This window comes from Lepisosteus platostomus, chromosome 8, assembly GCF_059453375.1.
Source record: "Lepisosteus platostomus isolate fLepPlt1 chromosome 8, fLepPlt1.hap1, whole genome shotgun sequence".
In the NCBI taxonomy this organism is placed as follows: Eukaryota; Metazoa; Chordata; class Actinopteri; order Semionotiformes; family Lepisosteidae; genus Lepisosteus; species Lepisosteus platostomus.
In genome coordinates, this window is record NC_142618.1 from 43,512,889 (window position 1) to 43,536,220 (window position 23,332).

The window sequence follows — 23,332 nt, forward strand, 5'->3', positions numbered from 1 at the left end:
GCTTTAGTGAAAACCGGATGCGTTTTCTCATTCTACAGTAAGCTGCCAATTTCAGACTTTAGCAGCTGCCTACTCCTTCCTTAGAGACTTCCCCTCTTGTCCTGAATTGTTTCTGTTTCACTGTCATATCTAAGCTGCCTAACTGCCAAAAGCAAGAACTCAATAAATGATAATAAGAAGGACAATATGCTACATTGTTTTTGAATAAAATGGAAAAAAAATATTTATGGTAAAGCAGAAATGTTTAACTGCAGTGTTGGCACTCAAATGTTTAACTATTAACTTTTAAATTCTCCTCATTGCATGAAATCACCTTTGCAGTTCTTCCATAAAAATGTTTTGAAAGGCAAATATATTTGACCTTTCACAAAAATAAAAAAAACATATAAAAGAATACTGCTTTCTTCTTGCTCTTTCCAGAAATCTTTCCTGTAAATCTTAAAAGAACTTTAGTTTTCTGTTGTTCAATGTCTTTACCCAAATAGTTTTCACAATCAAATTTATGAAGTACGGTGTATGTGTATTTCTTTAAAACATGATAAAACGACCTCATTTCACAACGTTAGTTTTACCCAAAAGAATTTCAGAGCTCTTTGAAAACGATGTGGTTAAATAACAAAAAGCAAAAATGTTTACACCTTTTTGATGAATAAATACACATAAAATTGGAACTACATCTGTTGACAGCACAGGAAATATTAGACTTCAGCCTTACTTAGCCACTACTCTGATTTAGTCCTGTGTGGAAATGAAGATCTGGTCCTCCCAAAACAACCTGTGGACACACTAGATCCCAGTGAATTGTTATAGCAACCCAACTGGAAACCCAACATTGCACTTTTTGGACAGCTTTGGTCTCTGGGTCAAACAGCACAAACAAATGATCCTGTATGTGATTTGGAACATCAGTTGGAGACATTCAATTAACATATCCCATTAAGAATGTCATTGCATCAACAGCATCCTTTTGATTTTCTAGGACATACATCTGATCTTGGAATCCATGAACGCCACACAATATACAGTATTTTTCATGGATAAACACTTTAAAAACACTCTTCTGATCCAAGGGAATGTCTAATATGGCTTTTTAAGTCAAAACATAATGAATGAAAAAACAAAAAAACTCCTCCTTTGTGTTGCTTGGTCTCTCTTAATGGAGGCCACACTTCTGCAGAATCACAATCAGTCCATTTCTGAGGCCGAAAGCCTATTTCTCCCAAAAAAACAGAGATACTGTTGTTTGTATCTTAGCTAAGAATTTAAATCAAACACCTAGTCACTTGTTAACCACCATGTTAATGCTCATATTCACCCTGTGTATTTTCAATTTTCAATTTATGGCTTAGAGAAAAAGTAGAAACATTTTGCTCTGGTACTCCTCATTCATATTTCACGAATACCTTATCAGTGTTTCATTCTGTTCACGGAAGGTGGGGTGGATCGTGGTTTTAAGATGTGTGATCGATCTTTAAGTTAAAGGAAGGGAAATAATAATAATTGCTTTGCTTAGTGTCATAGCCATCATGTCACCGGGGACAGAAGCATCCTTGCAGGTAAGAAGGTGGGAAAGGAGATCAAGCTGATGCTGCTAATGGCACTTCTCTGAACTCCATCCACTACGTTTGTTGAAACTGTTTTGCTGTATCAGAGCCCAGGCTCACAGGAGGTTTGAGAAACTGGGAACAGCGATATCCAAGAAGGTGCACTCAATCCACGAAAGAATCGACTAGTGTACCTCGGCCTGCGCTGACAAGGCCAAGTACTCAGTGTTTTCAGCAGCGGGAAGATGCCCATTGACCTTGGACTTGGGAGGAAAGAAGTCCTGCTGGTAATCAGGATTGTCCAGGCTGGTTTGGTGGGTGACTTTTTGGTCGCAGTAGTGTGGGTTGTCAAACAAGGGCCTGGGCAAAGCCGGCTGTACGGTGTTGAGGTATTCGTGGAAGTCAGCGGTGTTGCTGAAGGAATTCAGATACTGAGAGTCTGCATTTTGAGCCCTCGTCGCTGCTGAGATGGGAACAACACTGTCCTGATAGATGGGGTTCATGACGTCGGACACTGGGTTCCCGTTTTGGTTCACATACTCTGTCAGACACAACAGAAGGATTCAATTAGAGACTCTAATCTTGATTCATTTCACTGCTGTTGGACCCTTGACGGAGGCTCCAGTAAAATACTCAAGTGTGTACATGGGCAGCTTAAATGTAAATGTAAGTGTCAGCCAAACAAAATAATGATGATGTCACATACACTTTCAATCAGAAAATCAGAACGAATGCGAAAAAGACACAGATGGTCAATGATGATGGAATAAAATGCACCCTCCCACTGTACCTTATTTGAATGAAGTACCGCATTAATCAAAAATATTTGTTTTTGAAAATTATTCACTAAGCGTTCAATGTTTATGCAATGTACACAGCATCCATCACTCACCTGGTACAGGCTGAAAGTCCTTTTCGAAAGCTCCATCTGTAGGGTCAGTAATATAGCGCTGGATGAAGCTATCCTCTCTCATCGGATATCCCTGATAATCAATACCACAAGAAAAAAAGTCAGGTTTTGCAAACCAAGTAAAAATGAAATATAAGCTGTCATTCTGGCTTGACAACCTTCATGCAATATTTATTCACAGTATTGAAAAGGAGAACCAGTCCCACCCTGATAACATTCCATGTGTCTTTTTATATTTCATACTGTGAAAAATATTTTGGGTTAAGAAGTCTATACAGTATGTAAATGTACTGTAATTACATCTTTAAAAATGTTTAATATAAAAAAATGTTAAAAGGTGAGTTACAAATGTCAACTAAACAACATAACTCTTTTTACTGCATTAGAGCCTTTAAACACTCTGGCAATCCAATCCAATCACACAGCCTAGCACATATCAGACGTCAAAAAGTGTTCTGAATGTGCACCAGTGGGAGGACTGGCATGCATTTTATCAAGTTCTCAGGAACATCAAAGAAGACACCTTTAAAATGGGGTTTCTGAAAAATACAGATTTGGCTTTTCTAGGCTGTGTAGTATCAGTCCATCAGTTTTCTAATCACTTTATCCAATACAGGTTTGTAGCAGTTCAGTGATGCAGTCAGTAAGAACAGTCGTTGCCTTTTTTTAAAAAATGTATCCTACCTTGAAATATAAATTCCTGGTACCATTTACTGCACAAACTTAAAAAAAGACTAATGTTCTCACAGAAGCCCAGTACTAGCTCTTTCAATTCCACTTACTTACCCCATTTCTGATCGTGCAAGATCCCATGCTGCTGTTAAGGCTCTGTAATTCAATAATGAAATTCAAATTATATCCTTTGAATTAACTAAATAACAAGATCACATACTGGTGCAAAACCACTGATAAAAAACATTTCACACTCTCCCTTCCCACACTGTTATCCTTTATGGGTTTAATGGGTTTCCAGTTGTATCATTTTAAAACCTTGCTCAATTAAAAAGTACTTGAATACTATTACTCAAAAAGGACAACCTACAATCTTTTGAACCTTTTGTGACAGCAAACGGAACTAGATTGTAGACAGTATATTTCAAGCTCTGTGTTTTGGGAAGCCCCTGTCCACTATATCCCTGCCTTCTAAAATTAGAAGATTCCTCTGCCCTGCTTCCAGGAGGAAACTACATTTCTAGATAGGCAGAGGGAAAGATGATTATTTGCTTATTGTGTGTTGAGGATCAGCTGTTAGTGATTGGCAAGTCTTTCACAGTATAAAAGGTATTAGGCACTTTATGTATGCTGTTGGCATTTTACAGTACAGTATATACTGCATTAAGAAAAATGACGTGAAAGCACAAAATCATGACCGACTAAATTAATTTTCAGAAAAGGGTTGAATAATTTTGAACCTTTAAGAATAATATTGCTAAAATCTCTGCATCTCATCACAGTGTTCTAAAATTACATTTACTAGGTGGCAATATGCCATACCATTAGAAGGAAACTGCTCCATGAAGAGCCTTACATACAAAGCAGGATTATATGGATAACAGTCTGAGTGCTTTTGGTGAACAGTGTAGACCTGGTAGTCAGTACCTGATGTTTGTAGCTATGAAACCTCAGGAAGAGGATTTAACCACCCACAGCCATCTCACTTGCTCTATTTGGCTGCCAGGTACATGCATTCCCATTTCAGCTGTGTTTGAAATTTAACTGACTTTCCCTTTCCCTCCCACATATCCGCCTATGCATTCAATTTCCCTTGATTTCTTCTGTCCCAGTGAGTCTTTGATCAGGCTCATATCCTTGGCAAGGAAGTTGTTCTCCAGCCAAGTGGACTGGGCCAAAAAAGTACAACATCTCCCGCAGTCATTACCCAGACAACACTTATCCGTTGTTGCCTTAAGGCCCAGCACACAATGTACAAAAACACAGATAAAGTTTTGAATTATTCTGTCCTTTCTAATGCCAAAATGTATACATCCTTAGCAAGAGATGAAAAATGCACTGCTGCAGAACATAATTCTGATAATCAACGAGAAGATGTGTGTTAAACTAACCTATATAACATCGTATTTGTAGACACAATTGCAATGAAGCGCTCAGCCCATGTCCCAATAAATGTGTCAAAAATGTGCCCACAGCTTTAGTACAGAGAAAGTAAGTGTCACACAGATCCATATTAGAATATTTTGGAAGCAAAACTGACACATCTTCCATTTTCCACTCCCGGCACCGCAAGACCCTCAGATGACTTTGAGATGGCTTTACCATAGAGTGTAAGAGCTGCATCCGAGACGTGCTGGGGCTGTTGAAGAAGCCGTTGTAGGGAACGAGATACTCATCTGCATCCACAACATCATCCATTTCATCTCCATCAATCAAGGTGCGATAGAACTTGGAATCAGTTGGGCTCGGCAAATGCATGCGTTCATCACCCTGTGAAACAACAGAACAACTTAATCGGAAAGAAAAAAAACACCTGTACATTAACTTTGACAATCTTTGAGATTCACTAAGAAGTGGTACACATACTGTAGAAAAAATTACAAAGAGTCTATTTTCCACTTCATTGTGATTTGAAATACCATAACACTAAGCACAACTGCTGGCTCGGGAGATATAATGTACTGTGTGTCTCAGATCCTAGGGAAATCTTTAATAAAATCTTGTAATATGGCACGTTCTCACACTGTAGGTTTTTGCCACACACAAAGAAGAGTTAAGCCAAATAGTAACAACATGGTCAGATGTGTTTTCTTAAAAATGTATCTAGCCAACTTTTCATTTAGGGTGTGAGCTCTCTTTTTTGCATGTGTTTTTGTTTTGTATTCATAATTGTGTTTCGGAAAAAGTTGGTAACTTAAAGTAGAAAGAAAATGAGCTTTGTGGTACTAATCTGAGTTCTGACAGGGCAAAGTGGTCATCTAGGCTAATTTCACAGACACTGAGAAATATTGATCCTAAGGAGAAGAAACAGAATACTATATATAAACAAGAGGAATCCTGCAAAATGAAAAACAAAAATCTCAAAGCACAGATGCAGTGAGCTTTAAACACACAAATACTCATGAAATTACAAGATAAGAGATTCAATGCTGGTTCCCTAAAATAAACTCTACATGGCAGAAGATGTATACTTCAGCTCTTTTTACCTGTATGACAAGATAGCGGGGGGGATCCCGAGCCATTTTTGAAAACTCTGCAATAAGCTCTCGGAATCTGGGTCTGCTATCTGCATCGATCATCCAGCCTGAGTGATATACATAAGAACAAATATGGAAACCATGCTTCATGGTAAAGACAACAGGAAAATGAGTTCAAGACTAATTAACTCCAATAGTCAATAAACTGAGTCTTAAAGCTGAATGGTTCAGCTAGCTAAGGTTCAGTGGAAACTGTAATAATTCCTCGGTGCATTATTTTCTCATTTGGCACTACCTCTGTATAATCTGTGGGATTCACAGTGAGAAAGATAGGAGATGGATCTGACAGTTATGTATATCAGAGGAAAATGTACAAGCACAGAACTTTCACTTTATGCTCATAAAGGGCCAATCTGGAAAGTCAGTGTTATGCTCTCAGTCCTGCCTTGTGTCCTTCGCTTTGGATGCCTACAGGGCTGCCACAACCCTTCCCAGGATTTACAGATGATTATAGATGGATGGATAGAAAGAGGAAAAACAATTGCTGAACCCACATTCTCTAAATTCCAAGGTTACTTATTGTGGTAGGCCAGCAGTAATCAGCCTAGCAGTTTCAGCTGACCTGCCACTAGAGGTCGTTCAGGCCTCTATTACATGTAAACAACTATACATGTGGTGTACAAGTTGATTAAATGAGCCACTTCAGGAGAGACAGACCTGTCGCACATCTTTATCTCTGTTGACTTAAAAAAAAGTACTATATGTACAATAAAAGTTCTCACACGGGAAGCAAGGCAAAGTTGGTGAGTTCTAAATAAATACATTTTAAAACAGTAGAGATGTTTCATTTATTGTTTTTGTGATGCTGGTTAATTCTTTTTGGTTTGTGGGGGAAGGGGTTCAGAATGCACAACGCAGATACAACACTTACACTTCACCATGATCATGTAGACGTCAATGGTACAGATGGGAGGCTGGGGCAGGCGTTCGCCTTTCTCTAGGATCCCTGCAATCTCACTGGCTGGAATTCCATCGTAAGGCTTTGACCCAAAGGTCATTAACTCCCAAACTGTCACACCTAAGCAGAAAAACCTGGAATCAGGTGAACTGGACCAACCACCTCACAGAGTACCATTCCATAGTCAAACATGCCAAACTCTTAACATCGTGATGAGGCTGGTTAATCAATAAAAAAAACACATATAGCCCTTGGAATCATCTCGAATGACACATGATGGTGTCGCAGCAACTGCACTGTGAATAAGATGAATACAAATCACACGGTCACAGTATCTGTGGACCTGCTGCTATTCAGGCAGGGTGAGTAGTGAATGAGTCATTTTCAGAGTAAAAGGATTAGTGTTACTATTTAAAAGAAAATGACATTGAACTGTACAATACATTTTAAAATCACTTTCTCTAATTGTTCTCTACTCAGAAGCTACTGACTAGTTATCAGTTGAAACTGTAACGAATTCAGCTGCTTGAATTTTAATTCCTAAAATAGTCTCTAAACAGCCCCGGTGTTTCAGGTTCCAGGTTGTATTTTTATTTGCTCAGACTTCCTGAACTTGGTCAGGAAAAGTTATCTGAAATATATACCTTTTTTCTGATCTGTAGCCTTGGAAACTCTTCCTTTAAAAACACTGAAGTGTAACATGACTTTTCCCCAGATTATAATCAAAACTCTTGCCAAAAATCTGTTAAAGTGGTGGCTTTCCACAGACTATACAGAAGAAGCCACCAGAAAACAAAAAGCCCATGTCAAGAGATGTAGTTTTCTTTGAAATTACTGTTGGTATTTTAGGTGGGGTTACAGTAGGTTATGATGTAATGTTTTAGTGATTTTTTCATATTGATGGTATTCTCTTCTTTCTTTGCTTTGCATGATTAAAAATTATGAATGGTTACTAAATATACACTCCCTCAGTAGGTACAAAGGGTGTCCAGAAGTGCTGTCTGTTCAGGTCTGACTTAGGACAAGGCTTCTGCGCTGTAAAATGAAACTAGATTACAGCTCCTCTGTGGTTAACTATACAAGTTCCTGCGGATATTACTGGACTCATGGGAATGAATTTAAAAAAAAGCAGTAACTGCATATTTTATCCAGTATCCTCTCCAGGGCCTCTTTAGCGTCAGTTCTTGGGTTTGCTGAAGCTTTTAGTAGGTCAAATTTAAGCTTACCTTCATTTTCTACATGCACTAACTTAGTGTATTTTTAGAAAAAACACACAGCTTTTGGAGCTTGCCAGTGAATTATCTTAAATTCTTAAATGCTTAATTAGTAACTACACTTTACATATACTGTACATCTTTTTAAGTTTTTCTCTGGCATTATTCCAGCTGGCAACTGTGTTGAAAGCCATTTAATAAAGAATATACATGAAATCCACAGACGTACAGGTTCCTGGATTAGACTTTCATGGTTCCTGTCAAGAAATAGGTGCAATGGCTTGTCTGAAAAATGAATAAAACAGAGACTTTCTGCCTTAGCCACAGCCTGGTCATCTGCAGGCAGCGGAGAAATGTGATCCACTCATCTCAGAGAGCTAGTGTTTTAATTGCAAGGAACAGCAGAGGCTGAGCCACGAGGCCTGCATCTCCAAAGTCACTTGACTGCTCCCAATGTGTGTGAGTCAAGACTTGACAGCAGGGTATTTTATGAATCGCAGGTGTTGACTGTTCTTTGTAGTCTGTAAGAGCTAACCGGAGATGTACTTTCCACCTGTCAGCCAGGCCTTGTGAATAGAAAAAATGCCCTGAATCACTTCGTTTGGATCCCTGATACAACACGATCCCTCTGAATCCCACACTACACTAGTTTAGTATAATTTCAGCCTGTCTGCACCATATGGCCTTTGACCTACCATAACTCCAGACGTCACTCTGATGTGTGTAGATTCTGTGCAGAATTGACTCCAAGGCCATCCACTTGATTGGCACCTACCAAGGCAAGATTTAGTGAAATGTATGGCAGTCCTTCATCACTAGTCATTTTGTTTTTCTTGCATGAAAGTAGTAACAAATGATTGCATCTACAGAATCTTTCTACAATTATTAACTGTATGGGAAAAAAGCCTTTTAATGAAAACAGAACACAATAGTGTTTGAGACTGTCAAAGAATTCCATACAGTTTTTAAAGAAAGAGTGAAGCGTTGGTTTACTACAGAGCAACACAAACTAAAATTAATTAAGAAAATAAATTGCATTAAATAAAACCATTTACTGTATATTAGTGATAAACAATATAAAAACTTTTTTTTTCTGGTATTTCATATAGATACATTCATAGCAGAAATTCCAGCTTTCTTCTAAGGTCTGTTAAGTATTTCACAGTAACAGATGGGTCCCATTTCATTAATAGAATAGTAACAAACTAGAACTTTTCAAATAAAAATAAAATCCACAACAGTTTCAGAGATACTTCCCTCAGTGCCACTTCTGTCTGCCAGTTAAAAAGTTAACTAAATGCCCAATGTATTAATAAATGCATAAAATAAATAAGAACACTTGGTGCCTTGTTTTGGCAGTCTGCTGAATACTCCTAGTTAAAGCTGTGACTTGTGTTTGCTTAAAATTACAGTTTTACTACTACAATAGTGTAGTACTACTCTTTAGAAATTTAATTTTAATTGCGCCACTCTACACTTCTGTGCTACATTCTGTACTTCTTGTTTTTTTCTGAGAACGTTGCTGTTACCTTTCCTCCATCGGCGTGATATTCCTTCTCGTCGGCGCTGAGGAGCTTGGCCAGCCCAAAGTCGGTGATCTTCACGTGCTGGGGGGTCTTCACCAAGACGTTCCTCGCGGCCAGGTCACGGTGCACCAGGTGTCGCTCCTCCAGGTAGTTCATACCCTGGCGAGGACAGGCAAAGCATGATCAGTGAATATTAGCACCGGATAGACCAGACTGTTGGAGAACCACTACATGTCTATGGCGACGCAGAAGATGACATTGAGTACAAGCGCGAGGAAAGCAAAGAAGAATGCAAACAAAGGCACAGAAGAATGTGAGGAAGAATGCAAAAATGAGAAAAGAAACAATTGCATCACTTCAGTTATCCTGCTGAAACCCTACAGTGGACATCTTTGCATGGCCGAAGAAAATGCTGCTTATTCATTGGACTGTTGATTTATTTTTATTAGGTGTTCAAAACAGAACAATTTGTTAGTACACTGCTTTGAAGTACAAAGTTTAGGGACATTTTTAAAGCACATTTTTTAGGAGCTATTTCTTTCACCCAGCTAGCCTGTCTGCTAGTTAGTAACTAATTATGCCATTAAAAATGGGAAAGATACCATCCAGCTGTTTCTTGAAGAAAACCAGAGTATTGTCTTCAACAACATGGTTCAGTAGCTTGTTCAATGCTCCCCTTGAAGAGGTGTTAGTGAGGCCAGCAGGGGGCGCTCACCCTGTGGTCCATGTGGGTCCTAATGCCCCAGTATAGTGATGGGGACACTATACTGTAAACAGGCGCCGTCCTTCGGATGAGACGTAAAACCGAGGTCCTGACTCTCTGTGGTCATTAAAAATCCCAAGGTGTTTCTCGAAAAGAGTAGGGGTGTAACCCCGGCGTCCTGGCCAAATTTCCATTGGCCCTTACCAATCATGGCCTCCTAATAATCCCCCTCTATGAATTGGCTACATTACTCTGCTCTCTTCCCCACTGATAGCTGATGTGTGGTGAGCGTTCTGGCGCACTATGGCTGCCGTCGCATCATCCAGGTGGATGCTGCACATTGGTGGTGGTGGAGGGGAGTCCCCATTACCTGTAAAGTGCTTTGAGTGGAGTGTCCAGAAAAGCGCTATATAAGTATAAGCAATTACTATTATTACCTTTTGCACTACGAAGTGCCTTCTGTTCTCTGTTTTAAATGCACTTCCACGTAGTTTCCACTTGTGGAATAAGACAGTTATCTATTTTATTCCCCATTGTGGTACTCCTTTCCATCCCTCTCTTGACCTTTCTGATATCAGTTTTATCTTTACTGACGATTCATTTTTCTCATATTTTTAAACTGGACCTTTAAGCATTTTATAAAGCTCTTCCTCTCCCCTTGTATTTTTATCATTAATTTTTGTAAACATTTGACATTCAGTTTTTAGCTTTTGCATTACAATTGAGGTAAATCTGTTCAGTGCTTTAATCCCTTTAAACTGTTTCTGTCCATTCTCCAACTATTTCTATTCTTTTGCATTCTTCTTCTCCTAAGCTCTGTCTCGCTCCTTCAAAGTCTGCTCCCCTGAAACTGTACACTTCGTTTTGGACACAGTCTGTACAGTTTCAAAATATGCTTCAAAGCATGTCACATTACCACCACGGTTCCCTTAGGGTTCACTCTTCATTTTACATCACTTTTCTCTATTGTTTGAAACGACAAGATCAAAACAGGCATTTCCTCTTGTAGGTGAACCTAGTAACTGGATAAAAAAGCAGTCATTAACCACATCTACTATTATTTCAGTTTCTGCAGGTGACATTCCAGTAGGTTTTTCTCATGATATCTTTTTTTGCACATAAATACTTGCTTTCATTATACAATGTTGGATTTAAATAAACATTTGCAAACATCTGTATACTCCTAACATCGTTACTTCAGGGTGTTGTTTGACGGGTCTGATCGATATTGATTATAAGCCTCTTAATTCCTTTCATTTTAGTTCCTGCACCTGAATATTCTTTTTGATATATGATGCTACACCTCCTGTTCTTCTATATTTCCTCTCTCCAGAACAGAGTGTTCATTATGTGGTAATGTTACATTCACCTCCATTGTTTTTCGTTAGCCATGTTTCTTGTTTCCAGTTATGTCATAATTGCCTGCTAATGTAATAGCTTCGATTACATTTGTCTCCATTGTTTTGTTTCTAACATTTCTAGCATTTATGTATAACCATTTAATTGCCTGGTCTTTTTTTTCCTCTTTGGCTCTCCTTTTGTCTTTGCTTCCCTTTGGATTTTCTTTGGCTTTGCCCTCTTTGAAATCTACTTTACAGTAAGTATATGTGTATTTCCTTCTTGATCCTTGTACCAAGATGACACCTTTCATTTAGGTGTAATCTGTCACATCTGTACAGAAGATCTTTGCCATGGGAATGTCCCCAGTGACCAAAGAAAGCTGAAGCTAAGCTGCCTTCTGCACACCAAGTTCTCGGCCATGTTCCAAGCAGATGGATTAATATTTGTAGTCTTTCTATCCTGCCTGCTTTAGCCCAGTGCTGGTAGGATTCCTTAGAAAACCACTGATCTAGTCTTGATCTTCAGTTTGATGCCTAAATTGTCTGGCGTTGCCTGAATTTCTTTTGTGTGCTTTTAGAATCATGTCATTTGAGCTCACACGGACACCAACTAGTGGTCTGTTGCCTGCCCAGGCTAGGAGCCTGTCAATTGTATGCATGATATCAACCACCTCGCTAAAAAAAGACAACAAACAACCACCACTTCTCTTTTTAAGATTCTCATTAGTACTAGTATTTCTGTCTTTACGATTCATGTTTGAGATTTCTTGTCAGTGATGGAGACGTCCTGGCCTTCAGCTTCCATGTCCTGGAGTGGGGCAAGATTGGTGATGTGATGCTGGGTGGTATTATTTGGATTGATTGGGATTTTGTGTTTTTTGTGTTTTAGGATTTGGGTTTTCTGTTTCTATACCACAGAAATGCAGTATTCTGGCTGTTCACATTCCTCCAGGATGTCTAAATGTCACTTCACACACCAATCAAGGTGCAGATCACTGGCTTAAACACATTTTTTGAAATATTAAATGCATAATATACGTGGTTTGGAAAAGTGTTTTTTGTTTGGCGGAATGAGCTGCCCTGTTTCTTTATAGCTGCATAAATGCTGTCAGCCTTCCTGCTTATAATTACAACCTTTTTAGTTTCATTTGCAGCACTATGACCTGTTACAGTGATCAACGCAGTCTGGACTGTACACACACTTCCTGCAGCATTGCAATCCTTCCATCCATCCATCTCTGTATCACCATACAGAGTTATATCCAGGCTTATCCAGGACAGGGTCATAGAAAAGACAAAGCCTATCCTGGTGAAAAACGATACACCCTGGATGGGACACTCATCCTATCCCAGGGCACATACAAACACAAACACACACTGACACCAGGGCTCGTTTTCCAAGAAGTCTTTGGACTGTGGGAGGAAACCGGAGCACCCTAGTGGAAACCTACATGAACATGGGGAGAACATACAAACTCTATGCAGATAAGATTGTATGGAATCCTTATAATGTAGCTTAATGTTTTGTTCTTTGGAAGCAAATCACCAATTATACCTTTTCTCAAGCCAGATAAACGGTCCAATATATGTGAAACCTTAAAACTGCATATCAGAAAAAGAAGGTACTGTGTTAATCCCATTGACTACATGCACAATCCTTGTACAGTTACTATGCTGTTCAAGCAGTGTATTACATTTTCTGACATTGTATGCAATGAGAAATGTGTACACAAATCTTGATGTGAACCACCTCTTTGGCTGTGCTCATACATTACAGAAATGCTTTGGTGTTCTTCTTGGCAGTGATCACCCTAGAAATTCCTTAACCCAGTCACTTCCTGAGATAACTGTGGCATGCTGACTTTCTAATTGCAGGATATATATGGCATCCTAATTGAAATAAGAACTTTATCCTACAGGCCATTATGTTTAAAAAAGCAGCTGGACACTGGTTTTTGGGCTGCAGACTATCCTAGAATAGAAGCTTCATTAGGACTCACATCTGAACCTATTTTTTTTCTGTAATCCTGAATGACAACCAGAACTAGAAGAGTCAGAGAGACGACTTGGCAGACAACAGCAACCCCAAGAAAATAAAAATGGCCTATTTGTCTAATCACCTAAGGACTGGGATATATTGTAGTGTACAATCTTGTGCCCTTCATACGCGAGTTCCCACTTGAGTCTGCAAGGGCTTAGGGTCTCCTATTTCTAATCTATGTTTCACAATCATGTGCCCCCAATGCGCCCTTTATGCACCCTTCTCTGAAGTCCACATCAGAGCAGACCTCACTGATGAGAATTACCACTGATTCCTTGAGAAATGGTCACATTTAATGTTCTAACCTATCAAAGCAGAGTGAAGTTGTCATAGAGAATACAATATTCACGTTTTAGTAAAGTTTCATTTTTTTACTCATCATATTTTATGTTAAAACACAATTTCATTAGGCTGCTTTAAATTCATATGTACTGTATTCTAGGTACGAATCGCCAACGTAAAGCTTTTGTTTTCTCACCCCATTACAACTGATGAATATTCGTTTACCTACAGTGTATTTTTACACAGAAAGACAAAGTATTCAGTAGTCCAAAGCTTTGAAGTATTTCCAAGTTTTTCTTAGTTTAATTCCCGCATTTTGCGTTACGCCTTCTCAACACGAATGAACACAATATGTCACTACTTTTAAGCAGGTACAGACGAGATATCAAACTGTGAGCGGAGAATGAAAAAGTCTGTAAAACATTCTCTGCAGACGTGTACATAGCCACTGGAAAAGAAGCAGTACAAAAGCAGTACAACAACAGAAAGCATTTTGACCATGAGCCGTGTAACCAATGAGTGCTGTCATGTGCAGGTGTCACATTACCGTTTTTATAATAGTGCACCCTTGAATGCTCACACACTTTAAGTCCGCATTTGCTCTATGTCACCTAAATGTGGACTTGGTTGAAGAAGTCAGAGCTTAGTGCAGCATGTAGGCCATTCTTTTCACTTTCCACACATTGTAACTATTGTATGACTTTTTGTTACATAAGAGTAAATTGTAAATGTAAAACATGTAAAACATAAAACCTGAATAAAATGAAAAACACTTTCATGGATTTGCCTTCTGAGCCAAAACACTTGTTCTTTTTAATATTTCAGAAGGAATTCTGTACAGCCTTAATGTTTGTGCAAGCCGGAGGAAAGGGTGTCGGTTTCAGCATACATTGCTCTCTACGAATCAATCCCAGAGCAGCAAGGGGATAAAGCAGCTCATCTTTTTACATAGCATGTATTGTATAATCAACCTTTAATCCTTTTTGAAATGCGTATCATTCATATCTGCTGAGAATAGCCCAAGGCAAGGTCAAAGCAGATCAGCTGAAAAAAACTTGAAGCGGGGCAAGAGCATGAATAAAAAAACAGCTCCTTTGTGGCTGACATGAACAAAGAGGAAGGTGGGTCTCTTTGTCCTTGGCAGTTCTGGTGATCTTGCAAGGACACACTTCTATAATATTCTTGAATTTCTAAGGATGACACTTAGGATTTTAGTGTGTCAGAACTTAGACTCAATCAAAGGCAGCTGACCCTGACAAAGTGCCAGCAAAACTGCCGAAGAATAAAAACACGTCCGTACCAGGTGAGGTTAGCAGGGTGTGTAGTTTCTAGGGGGTTTCACACCTGATACAGTACATCATTCAGTGGGAAGATGAATTCTGTGGTGTCTCTACCATTGGTGGCACAACAGGCTGATTCAATCAAAACTCAAAATGAGGAAAAGGCGCCCGTTACCTTTGCAATCTGCACACACCAGTTGAGGAGGTACTGAGAGCCAATGTTGTCCTTGTGTTCTTTTACGTAGTCCAGCAGGCAGCCGTAGGGCATGAGCTGGGTTATCAGCTGCACTGTGGAGGTCAGGCAGATTCCCAGCAGCCGGCAGACATGAGGATTGTTAACGCTGGCCATCACATAGGCCTCCTGCATTGAAGGCGGAGAGGGAGGGATTTTACAAAAAATGATACTGATAAAGCAAATGCACCTCTCTCATGAAAAATAATAATGTGCATAAGGTGTTTATTTGCCTCTTGACAATGCTTATTTTAACTGTAAAATTAAGAAGTGTGTCTTAGGAGCACATCATTTCTAATATTACTTGAGGCTTTCTTTGAGGATAGAGATACACTGTCACAAACAGCAAGAAATAAATGGAGGAGGGCTAACTTATCCTGTAGAATTTTCTAGACAGTTTACTCCAGCAAGTCTATCAATAATGGTTTGATTGTGAAGCCACCGCAGTCACAGCAGGCAGAATGAGTTTGGTTTTGGCTCACGTTGTTTCTTAATCCAATTTCAAACAGTTTTTGAGTTCTTGTCAAATTCAGAATACACATTTCAAATTAGAACAAGGTTGTGGTGTCTTCTTCAGTTGCAACACACTATGTGCTAAGTCTCCTTTGCCAGTTAAAAAAAAATACACTAGCGTCTTTTTCACGACATCACTTGGACGCAAGTCTTTTTTTCTTGAAACAATTCCAGCACTTTGTGAAGTGTGTATATGCAAAGGTATATCAAGGGCACTGAAACAACCCATTACTTTACAGATCACAACACTTAACATACAGTACTGTATGCTGAAAATGTGTCCTGCCCGTAAAAGCACTCAGTGACCTCAATATGCACAATGACCTGCCAATTAAATGGCCAGCTATGCAGCTTCTTAAGATTAAGCCCCTGGACACAAGAAGAGTTCAAAATGATGTTTTCCTGTACATCCTGCATTCTAATACATTGTGCATTCCTCTTGCAGAGACAGATTTTAGTCATCTCCTCCAGGACTACATGACCTCAGAGGCTGATTCTTTTTGGCGCCACACAAACGTTCCGCCATACAAACTGTGCACATCCCACAGACTAAAACAACCCCGTGAGTTGTGTCTCTTTAATGTCTAACAGCTGAACTGATTCCAGCTGAAGCAGACATTACAACAGACATTGAAAACACAAATTATTGATAAAGAGTCCATGTTTCGAAAACCTTTTAGCACAAGAGATTATCCAGGCGAAAAAGATTTACACCCCACTACAAACAGAGCAGTTAAGAACAGTCCAAAATATATTCCAGTATATACAGTACATAACAGGAAAATGCAAATAAATAAATGAACTAAAGAACGGAAATAAAGTTAATTTCATTTTATGTTTAGAGTATATTACACACTAGCATACTCTTGTGCTTCTGTGACTATTTCACGTGTGACGGAAACAACACTCACATCCAAGATCTCTTTGTTGGCTTTTGGAGATGTTGCTTCTCTCAAGACTTTAATGGCAACAGGAATCTTCACATCTTCTCCTTCGGGGATCCACAAACCCTGCGTGAAGCACATTTGGCACAAGCACATTTGAATAATACATTTCAACATTTGTTTTATTTGAATTTAAGACACTAATGTCAAATAAACACTTAGTTTTTTCCAAAAAAAGGACAAAAGCCAAATCCCTGCTTTTCTTATGAAGTTTTAAAAATGTTTTCTGTTACATCCTACCAAAAATGGAAATTTGTCAATTTATATATTTTTTCTTCTTTGGTCTCATATCCTTTGTCACTTTAACAACATACTAATTTGTGTGTCTTAGCTCTAGATGGTCTGCAAGTCATATATACTGTATGTACAGTATCTACTGTATCTCCGAAAGTCTGCAGGGAGAGGATTCGTCCCAAAAGATAATTTTCTGGTCTGGAATTCAGACAACAGGGGTCAATAAGAAGTAATGTAAACCAAAGAAAAAAGATCATTTGATCTGATTTTAACATCATAATAGCTTTGCAAGTGTTTACCTTGTACACAGTACCAAAGGCCCCAGAGCCAAGGACCTGTATCTTCTTAAACTCAGTCTCTTTCAAGATCCGCAGCAGGGCCTGGTTGGGTGCTTCACCACTGGGTGTCAGAGGCTCCACCAGCTGAAAAGAGAAGACACGGATGTCACCAGACGTGCACATGAGCTGGAGTGAGCTCTGACGTCAGAATGATTGGTGGCAGAAAGAGGTGAAAAAACGAACATCTAGCTTTCTGTCACATAATTTAATTCTGAAATACATCCAAAGGGCATCCATCTATCCTTATAGTAAAAATAAATACAACACTCCCACACACCTTTTACACTGGTGAACCATCAGCATTCACTGCTAACTACAAGTACATTATAATACCTGTAGTCTTGCAATCATTTTCCCTGCACAGTGGATAGATACTTTGTCTACTGCTGTGGAAATGTGTCTTTGGCTTCTCCCACAGAAGTACAAAACACACAAGCAAAACATAAGAGTCACATAAAATCACAACAGCAGCATGTGATACATAAATAGATGGATAAATAGTTAAAGGGGGGAATATATTTACATGCCTTCATTGAGTAGTTTTATTGCAGAGGGACAAGGGACTCTAATAAATGTTTTTATTTTAATTTGGTACCCTATACAGTCTTCCAATTATGAATTGGAATGGAGTGGGAATGTGGAATCACCTGTGACTCCTTGCCATTGTGAGAACTATATTATGATAAGTTGCAGAGCTAGGGCTACTGTTTCCCAATTATTTATGGCCAGCAGCCATATAACTCTGCAACTTACAACTGACAACCCACTGAAGCTAAGCAGGTGTGAGCCTGGTCAGTACCTGGATGGGAGACCTCCTGGGAAAAACTAAGGTTGCTGCTGGAAGAGGTGTTAGTGGGGCCAGCAGGGGGCGCTCACCCTGCGGTCCATGTGGGTCCTAATGCCGCAGTATAGTGACGGGGACACTATACTGTAAACAGGCGCCATAAAACCGAGGTCCAGACTCTCTGTGGTCATTAAAAAATAAAAATCCCAGGGCGTTTCTCGAAAAGAGTAGGGGTGTAACCCCGGCATCCTGGCCAAATTTCCCATCAAGGCCTCCTAATAATCCCCACCTATGAACTGGCTTCATTACTCCACTTTCCTCCCCACTGATAGCTGATGTGTAGTGAGCGTTCTGGCGCACTATGCCATCGCATCATCCAGGTGGGGCTGCACATTGGTGGTGTTGGAGGGGAGTCCCCATTACTTGTAAGGCACTTTGAGTGGAGTGTCCAGAAAAGCGCTATATAAGTGTTATTATTATTATTATTTTTCCTGTAATTCTCACAATCCTGGAAAGTTTGGTCTTGTTTTTCAACCCCATGTTTTCATACCAAACTGTCATGTTAAAGGCCAGGATGCTCTCAACAAGGCTTTTATATGCCTTCTCTAGGGCGTTTTCACTAACATTAAAGTTCTTGAATCTTTAAATTAAATACGGCCTTTGATTTGATTTCTTAAATATGTTGTCTATATTCTCAGCGTAACTCAGCCTCTGATCAATGTTCGAACCTCTCTTTCTTGTAGTAGCCTGCGAAGAGTCCTCTTCCTCTTGATGTAACGTCTGCGCATCAAGATGAATATTGCCAGGGCAATGATGACAGTCACCAACAAGCCTCCAACCACCCCGGCAGCAATCGAAGACAACTGAGAGCTAGGAGATCAAACAAGGCATTTGAATGACCACTGTGACCTCAGCAGAGAAAAAAATATTGTATACTTCGGAAATTAGGCAGCTCTGAAAGAAAGAGTGAAATTAATTGAGTAATCCCCATAACTTTCAGAATATCTTTATTTTAGACATAGAGGAGCACAGAGTATACACATTCACATAAAGCCAAGACGTGGCTTTCTTATGAAAGGCTTTTTCTTACTGTTACAATGCATTTTCAATTTGTCATGAGCAACTGCCTGATTAAGGGTTATATTTGAAATAATCACCTTCAGTCAACAGAAATATACTGGTTATCATTGCTTCCCACATTGCTGTGTATAGTTGTGGATGTTTACACAATTTACAATTTACACAATTTTTGTGCAATTGTTGTGCATACAAAAATAAATTAAATTCATTCTTTCTTAGTCTGTTGTATATTGAATACAGCTGGCAGCACAGCCCAGATATGCAGAGATAGCAAAATTTAGAGGCTATTTAAATTAACTTAACAACAGAATCTAATGTCCTAGCGATTTAAATTGAAATCCATTGCAGCATTGTACACACAACGTGCAATTAATGGCTAACATACAAATTTGAAATGCATCATGTTATTGTATTTGAATGTGAACAGGAAAGTCTTACGTCTGATGATCACAGCCAGCCAGACCAGGTCCTGTACACCTGTAGATCAGAAGGAAACATTCATCATTGAGCTGCTCCTTTTCACTTTTCTAAACACAAATGAATTATGAACCGTTTGTTGAAAGGAGTGTGATCCTCACCAAAGGACATCATCCCCAAATAAGAGAATGCACTGTTAAAGCTCCAACAACGTGGCATAGCTACAGTAACAACACCTGGAGAATTTAACTGTAGAGATGGGACTTGAAGGTCCCAAAACAAACATTCAGGCAGACTAAATGTTGAATCAAATAAGAGGCAAAGCATATCTAGTGAATTGCAGCTGCAGTGCTTATCCCTGGCAAATCTGGATTTCGGTTCCAACATAAGCCCTCTGTTATGTAATTGCCTAATCATTTGCTCAACAGGACAATATGTACACTGCTCATATTTTTAATTGGCTTCTTCGATATGTGCTTCATTGAATGTATATACCAAACTGAGGAGTGATAGGATATTCCTGCTTGGAAAAATGCCATTCTGAAATGGTTATATTCTGTGTTTTTTTTGCTTTGTAATTTTGTAGATAACTGTCTGTTTAAACTCTGGCTTGTTCACTTGACTCGGGTGTTACTGCCCTATGATATTTAAAGTATAGCTTTTGTAAGTGTTAAATTTAGGTAACTCTTGATTTAATGTTGTGGTGTGTCACAGGAAAAACAGAGAAATCCTCATGTACTTGATCGATGCAGTGGATCACCCATCGAACATACTTACCCCTGAGTACAGTTGGGATGGCACAGCTGACAGACCTTCGTCTCATCTGCATATTTCCAAATGAAGGTATCATTCTCTCCTGGGATCCCAGAGGGGCATTTGTGTACACAGTGGGGGCCATCTTTGAAATGGGCACATTCGGCGCACTTGTCCGGACCCTCAAGGAAGAAAGTATATTTTTTCTCTTTTTTCCCCCAAATACACACACACAAAAACTGAAATACACCCCACATGTCATGATGCTGTTAAATGTTGATTGTTTTAATCGTTTTATCTTATAATTGTCACAAGACTATTACAGCTGCTTCATTCTAGAGACACTAAAGCCAATTTAGAGAAGACACTGGAGTGCATTAAACTTGAGCAAAAATTATTTTCTCTATCTGTTCCTTTTTCTAAACGATGAGTTAAAAAAAATCCCCCTGTCTACAATGAAGCAGAGCAGAGCTCTTTGTAGAAGATTAGAGACATTTCTTGGAAGCAGAGATCTAGAGGTTAGTCTTCTGAAACAATAGCTTTTTTGTTGTTTTGTTTCTTTCCTCTGTCCACTGCATTTATTTTACAGCACTAACAATTACATTTAATGGTAGGTTAAAGACATGAGTCTTGAATGTGTATTTTTACATGTTATTTTGTAAGCTACCTTGCTTCTTGTATTTCTGTGAAAATAACCATCTTCTTTCAATGAGATTTTTGGACAGTTTGTCAAACACTAGACAATCAGGCCTGAGCAGTATAGTACTCCAAAACCTTTCAGTATAATGTAGATGTATGTGTTCTCCAAAAAGCATTTTGTTAATTTATTTATAAACATAAATTCCTTATACTGTAAGTCCCTTCAATGCAGAATAAATGTATCGAGAGACATAGAAATGTATATTTTACATTGTACAAACATAAAAAGATAAATTCAGTTTATACTTATGTCTCATAAAGCTTGTGCACACTATGCTTTAACCATTTTCACTTTGCCAGAGAAGATTCTGGAGACAATGAACATACCGATCCAGTGCAGGTCTGGGTTCCATTCTGTGGCATGCACTCCGGGTCACACTCAATACACTTTTTGTCCATTATAAATTCTCTCGGCAACCTGAGGAAAGGAGAAAATAATCAATGCTTGCAATCAAGTTCACTTCCTGGACCCTCTCACTGCACAAAATAAGAATCCTGACTTTGAGGCATAGCTGAGCTGCTGCGTTGCCCGAAGGAGTCTGACAGAAACTGCAACTGTGTGCATGCAGCCGGACACTCAGGTACGTCTGCACGGATTGGCGCGTCAGTGGGTTAAATTGTGCAGTTGTTGTCAAATCCAAAAAGAGAAATTGCAAGAGTCACAAATATTAGTAATGCTTTATTAGTATTGGCGAAAGAGTGAGAAAACTTCACTAACTCCTTCTGCTGTTCTCTTTCTGAGATTACTCTTCTATGTACAGTATGTACTATAATACTGAGTTACAGGCAGAGCCACAGAACATGGTGTTATGTCACTTCTGCCTTAGTGGCTGTTGGGTCTTATGTAAACCAAAAGGTTCCCAGGTAACTTTTGATACATTATGCCCCTTTAAAAAGTTTATTTTTCCTCCCTTTGGGATTTTTTATGACACTTTTAAATTATTTAATTGTTTGACTGTAAGAATAGAAAAAAACAAGGACTGTGTCAATGTTACTGACTACAATACTTTGATGAAAAGCAGCACTGAAGGAGCTAAGCGAAAAACAGGAAAATATTTTTCTTCTCATATGTTTATGTTCCGTAATATCAACCAGATAATTTAGTGAACAAAAGGTTGTGAGTGTGTATGTGTGTCACTCTAATTTGCTTAAATGTTTTTCTTTTAAGTCATAGATACACTTAAAAAAGACTTAAGAAGTTAAAGGTTCATTTTTACATTATTTAATACAGCTAAAAGTGTAATTTGTAAATCCGAAATGCACTGTGGCTTGCAGGACTATGGCACACGTTAAGGACTCCTGTCATCTGACCTACTGACTAATGGCATTTCTGATAGAAGTGCCTTCACTCTAATTGCCAGCAGGAGTCAGAGGGGTTAAGAACAGAGTCAGTAAACCAAACTTAATTTTGAAGCACTCCTTCAAATTTCAAATGTCCAACTTTATAAATATACACTACAAATGCAGGAAGGTTCCACAGAGACATGTAATGAATGGCATTCCTTTGTTTCAGAAAGTGAAACAGAACAGAGAATTTCAAAAGTACTGTCATTGTCAATATAAATGTTTTTTAATACTTTTCAGCATGGTGATAGCCTCTGCTTCGTCATTTGCAGCAGATACAGCTCCCTACTTGAACCTCTGTTAGAAATAATGAGCTAAATGAAAGAAGGCTATGATGGTTTAATCCATACTGAACTGTTCCAAGGAACATAATGTTCACAACTCAAACAGCAGGACTAAAGGCAAAGTCTAAACATTTTTCTAAGGCATTGTTTTCAGTAAGGAGAGTTAGAAATTCTGTTGGAAAATACATTACTCTTGGCAGAAGTGGAAACACACGCTGCTTATACTATTTTCCCAAGTCCTGACTGTTACAGAAGAAATGTGTTTCTAATTAACTGGCTGTGCGGAGGATCCTCTCAGAATATAAATTGAAGCTGAAATGAACCAACAGACCAAACACTCTGAAAGACTTCAATAACAGGTCTAGACTTGCTGTGTATAAAGATAAACATTAATGACAGATATTGTTTTTAAAAATCATGGCTCTGTTCTGATAAATAAAAACAAATCTCAGTATTGCAATGCTCTGGTTTGAGCATTCCTGCAAAAGTCAACATTTTATTACTGTACATTGCAAGTGTTACCATCTTGTAGCCTGATCTTGATCTCTGAAGCTAAGCAAGACTGAGCCTGGTCTTTTAAGGAAATTCAGGTTGATGCAGTAAGTGGTGCTGGCAGACCAGAAGGCAGCACATTTCCATTTGGACAAAAGGAGATGTAGTCCTTCAGATGAAATCTTAAATGCAGGTTCTAACTACTTGTTCGTTCAAGAGCCCATGACAGTTTGTGAAATAGTAGGGATGTTAATGTGACAATTGCAGATCC

At 38.9% G+C, this 23,332-nt stretch overlaps 1 protein-coding gene across 1 annotated transcript in view; it reads right to left on the reverse strand.

Annotated features, from left to right (window-relative positions):
• Positions 1–743: 743 nt before the first annotated feature.
• The window catches only part of LOC148657388 (epidermal growth factor receptor-like), a 119,639-nt gene continuing 97,050 nt past the window's right edge, over positions 744–23,332 (reverse strand). The window contains exons 14-28 of the mRNA XM_088643615.1: positions 21,269–21,359; positions 20,267–20,424; positions 19,511–19,549; positions 18,721–18,862; positions 17,170–17,292; positions 16,604–16,702; positions 15,123–15,308; positions 9,305–9,460; positions 8,471–8,546; positions 6,535–6,681; positions 5,613–5,710; positions 4,729–4,896; positions 3,241–3,282; positions 2,437–2,527; positions 744–2,085 (exon numbers count right to left, since the gene is read on the reverse strand). Of these exons, the coding sequence (XP_088499741.1) occupies positions 1,730–2,085; positions 2,437–2,527; positions 3,241–3,282; positions 4,729–4,896; positions 5,613–5,710; positions 6,535–6,681; positions 8,471–8,546; positions 9,305–9,460; positions 15,123–15,308; positions 16,604–16,702; positions 17,170–17,292; positions 18,721–18,862; positions 19,511–19,549; positions 20,267–20,424; positions 21,269–21,359 (1,972 nt within the window). The 3' untranslated portion in view covers positions 744–1,729. The remainder of the gene's footprint in view (positions 2,086–2,436; positions 2,528–3,240; positions 3,283–4,728; positions 4,897–5,612; positions 5,711–6,534; positions 6,682–8,470; positions 8,547–9,304; positions 9,461–15,122; positions 15,309–16,603; positions 16,703–17,169; positions 17,293–18,720; positions 18,863–19,510; positions 19,550–20,266; positions 20,425–21,268; positions 21,360–23,332) is intronic.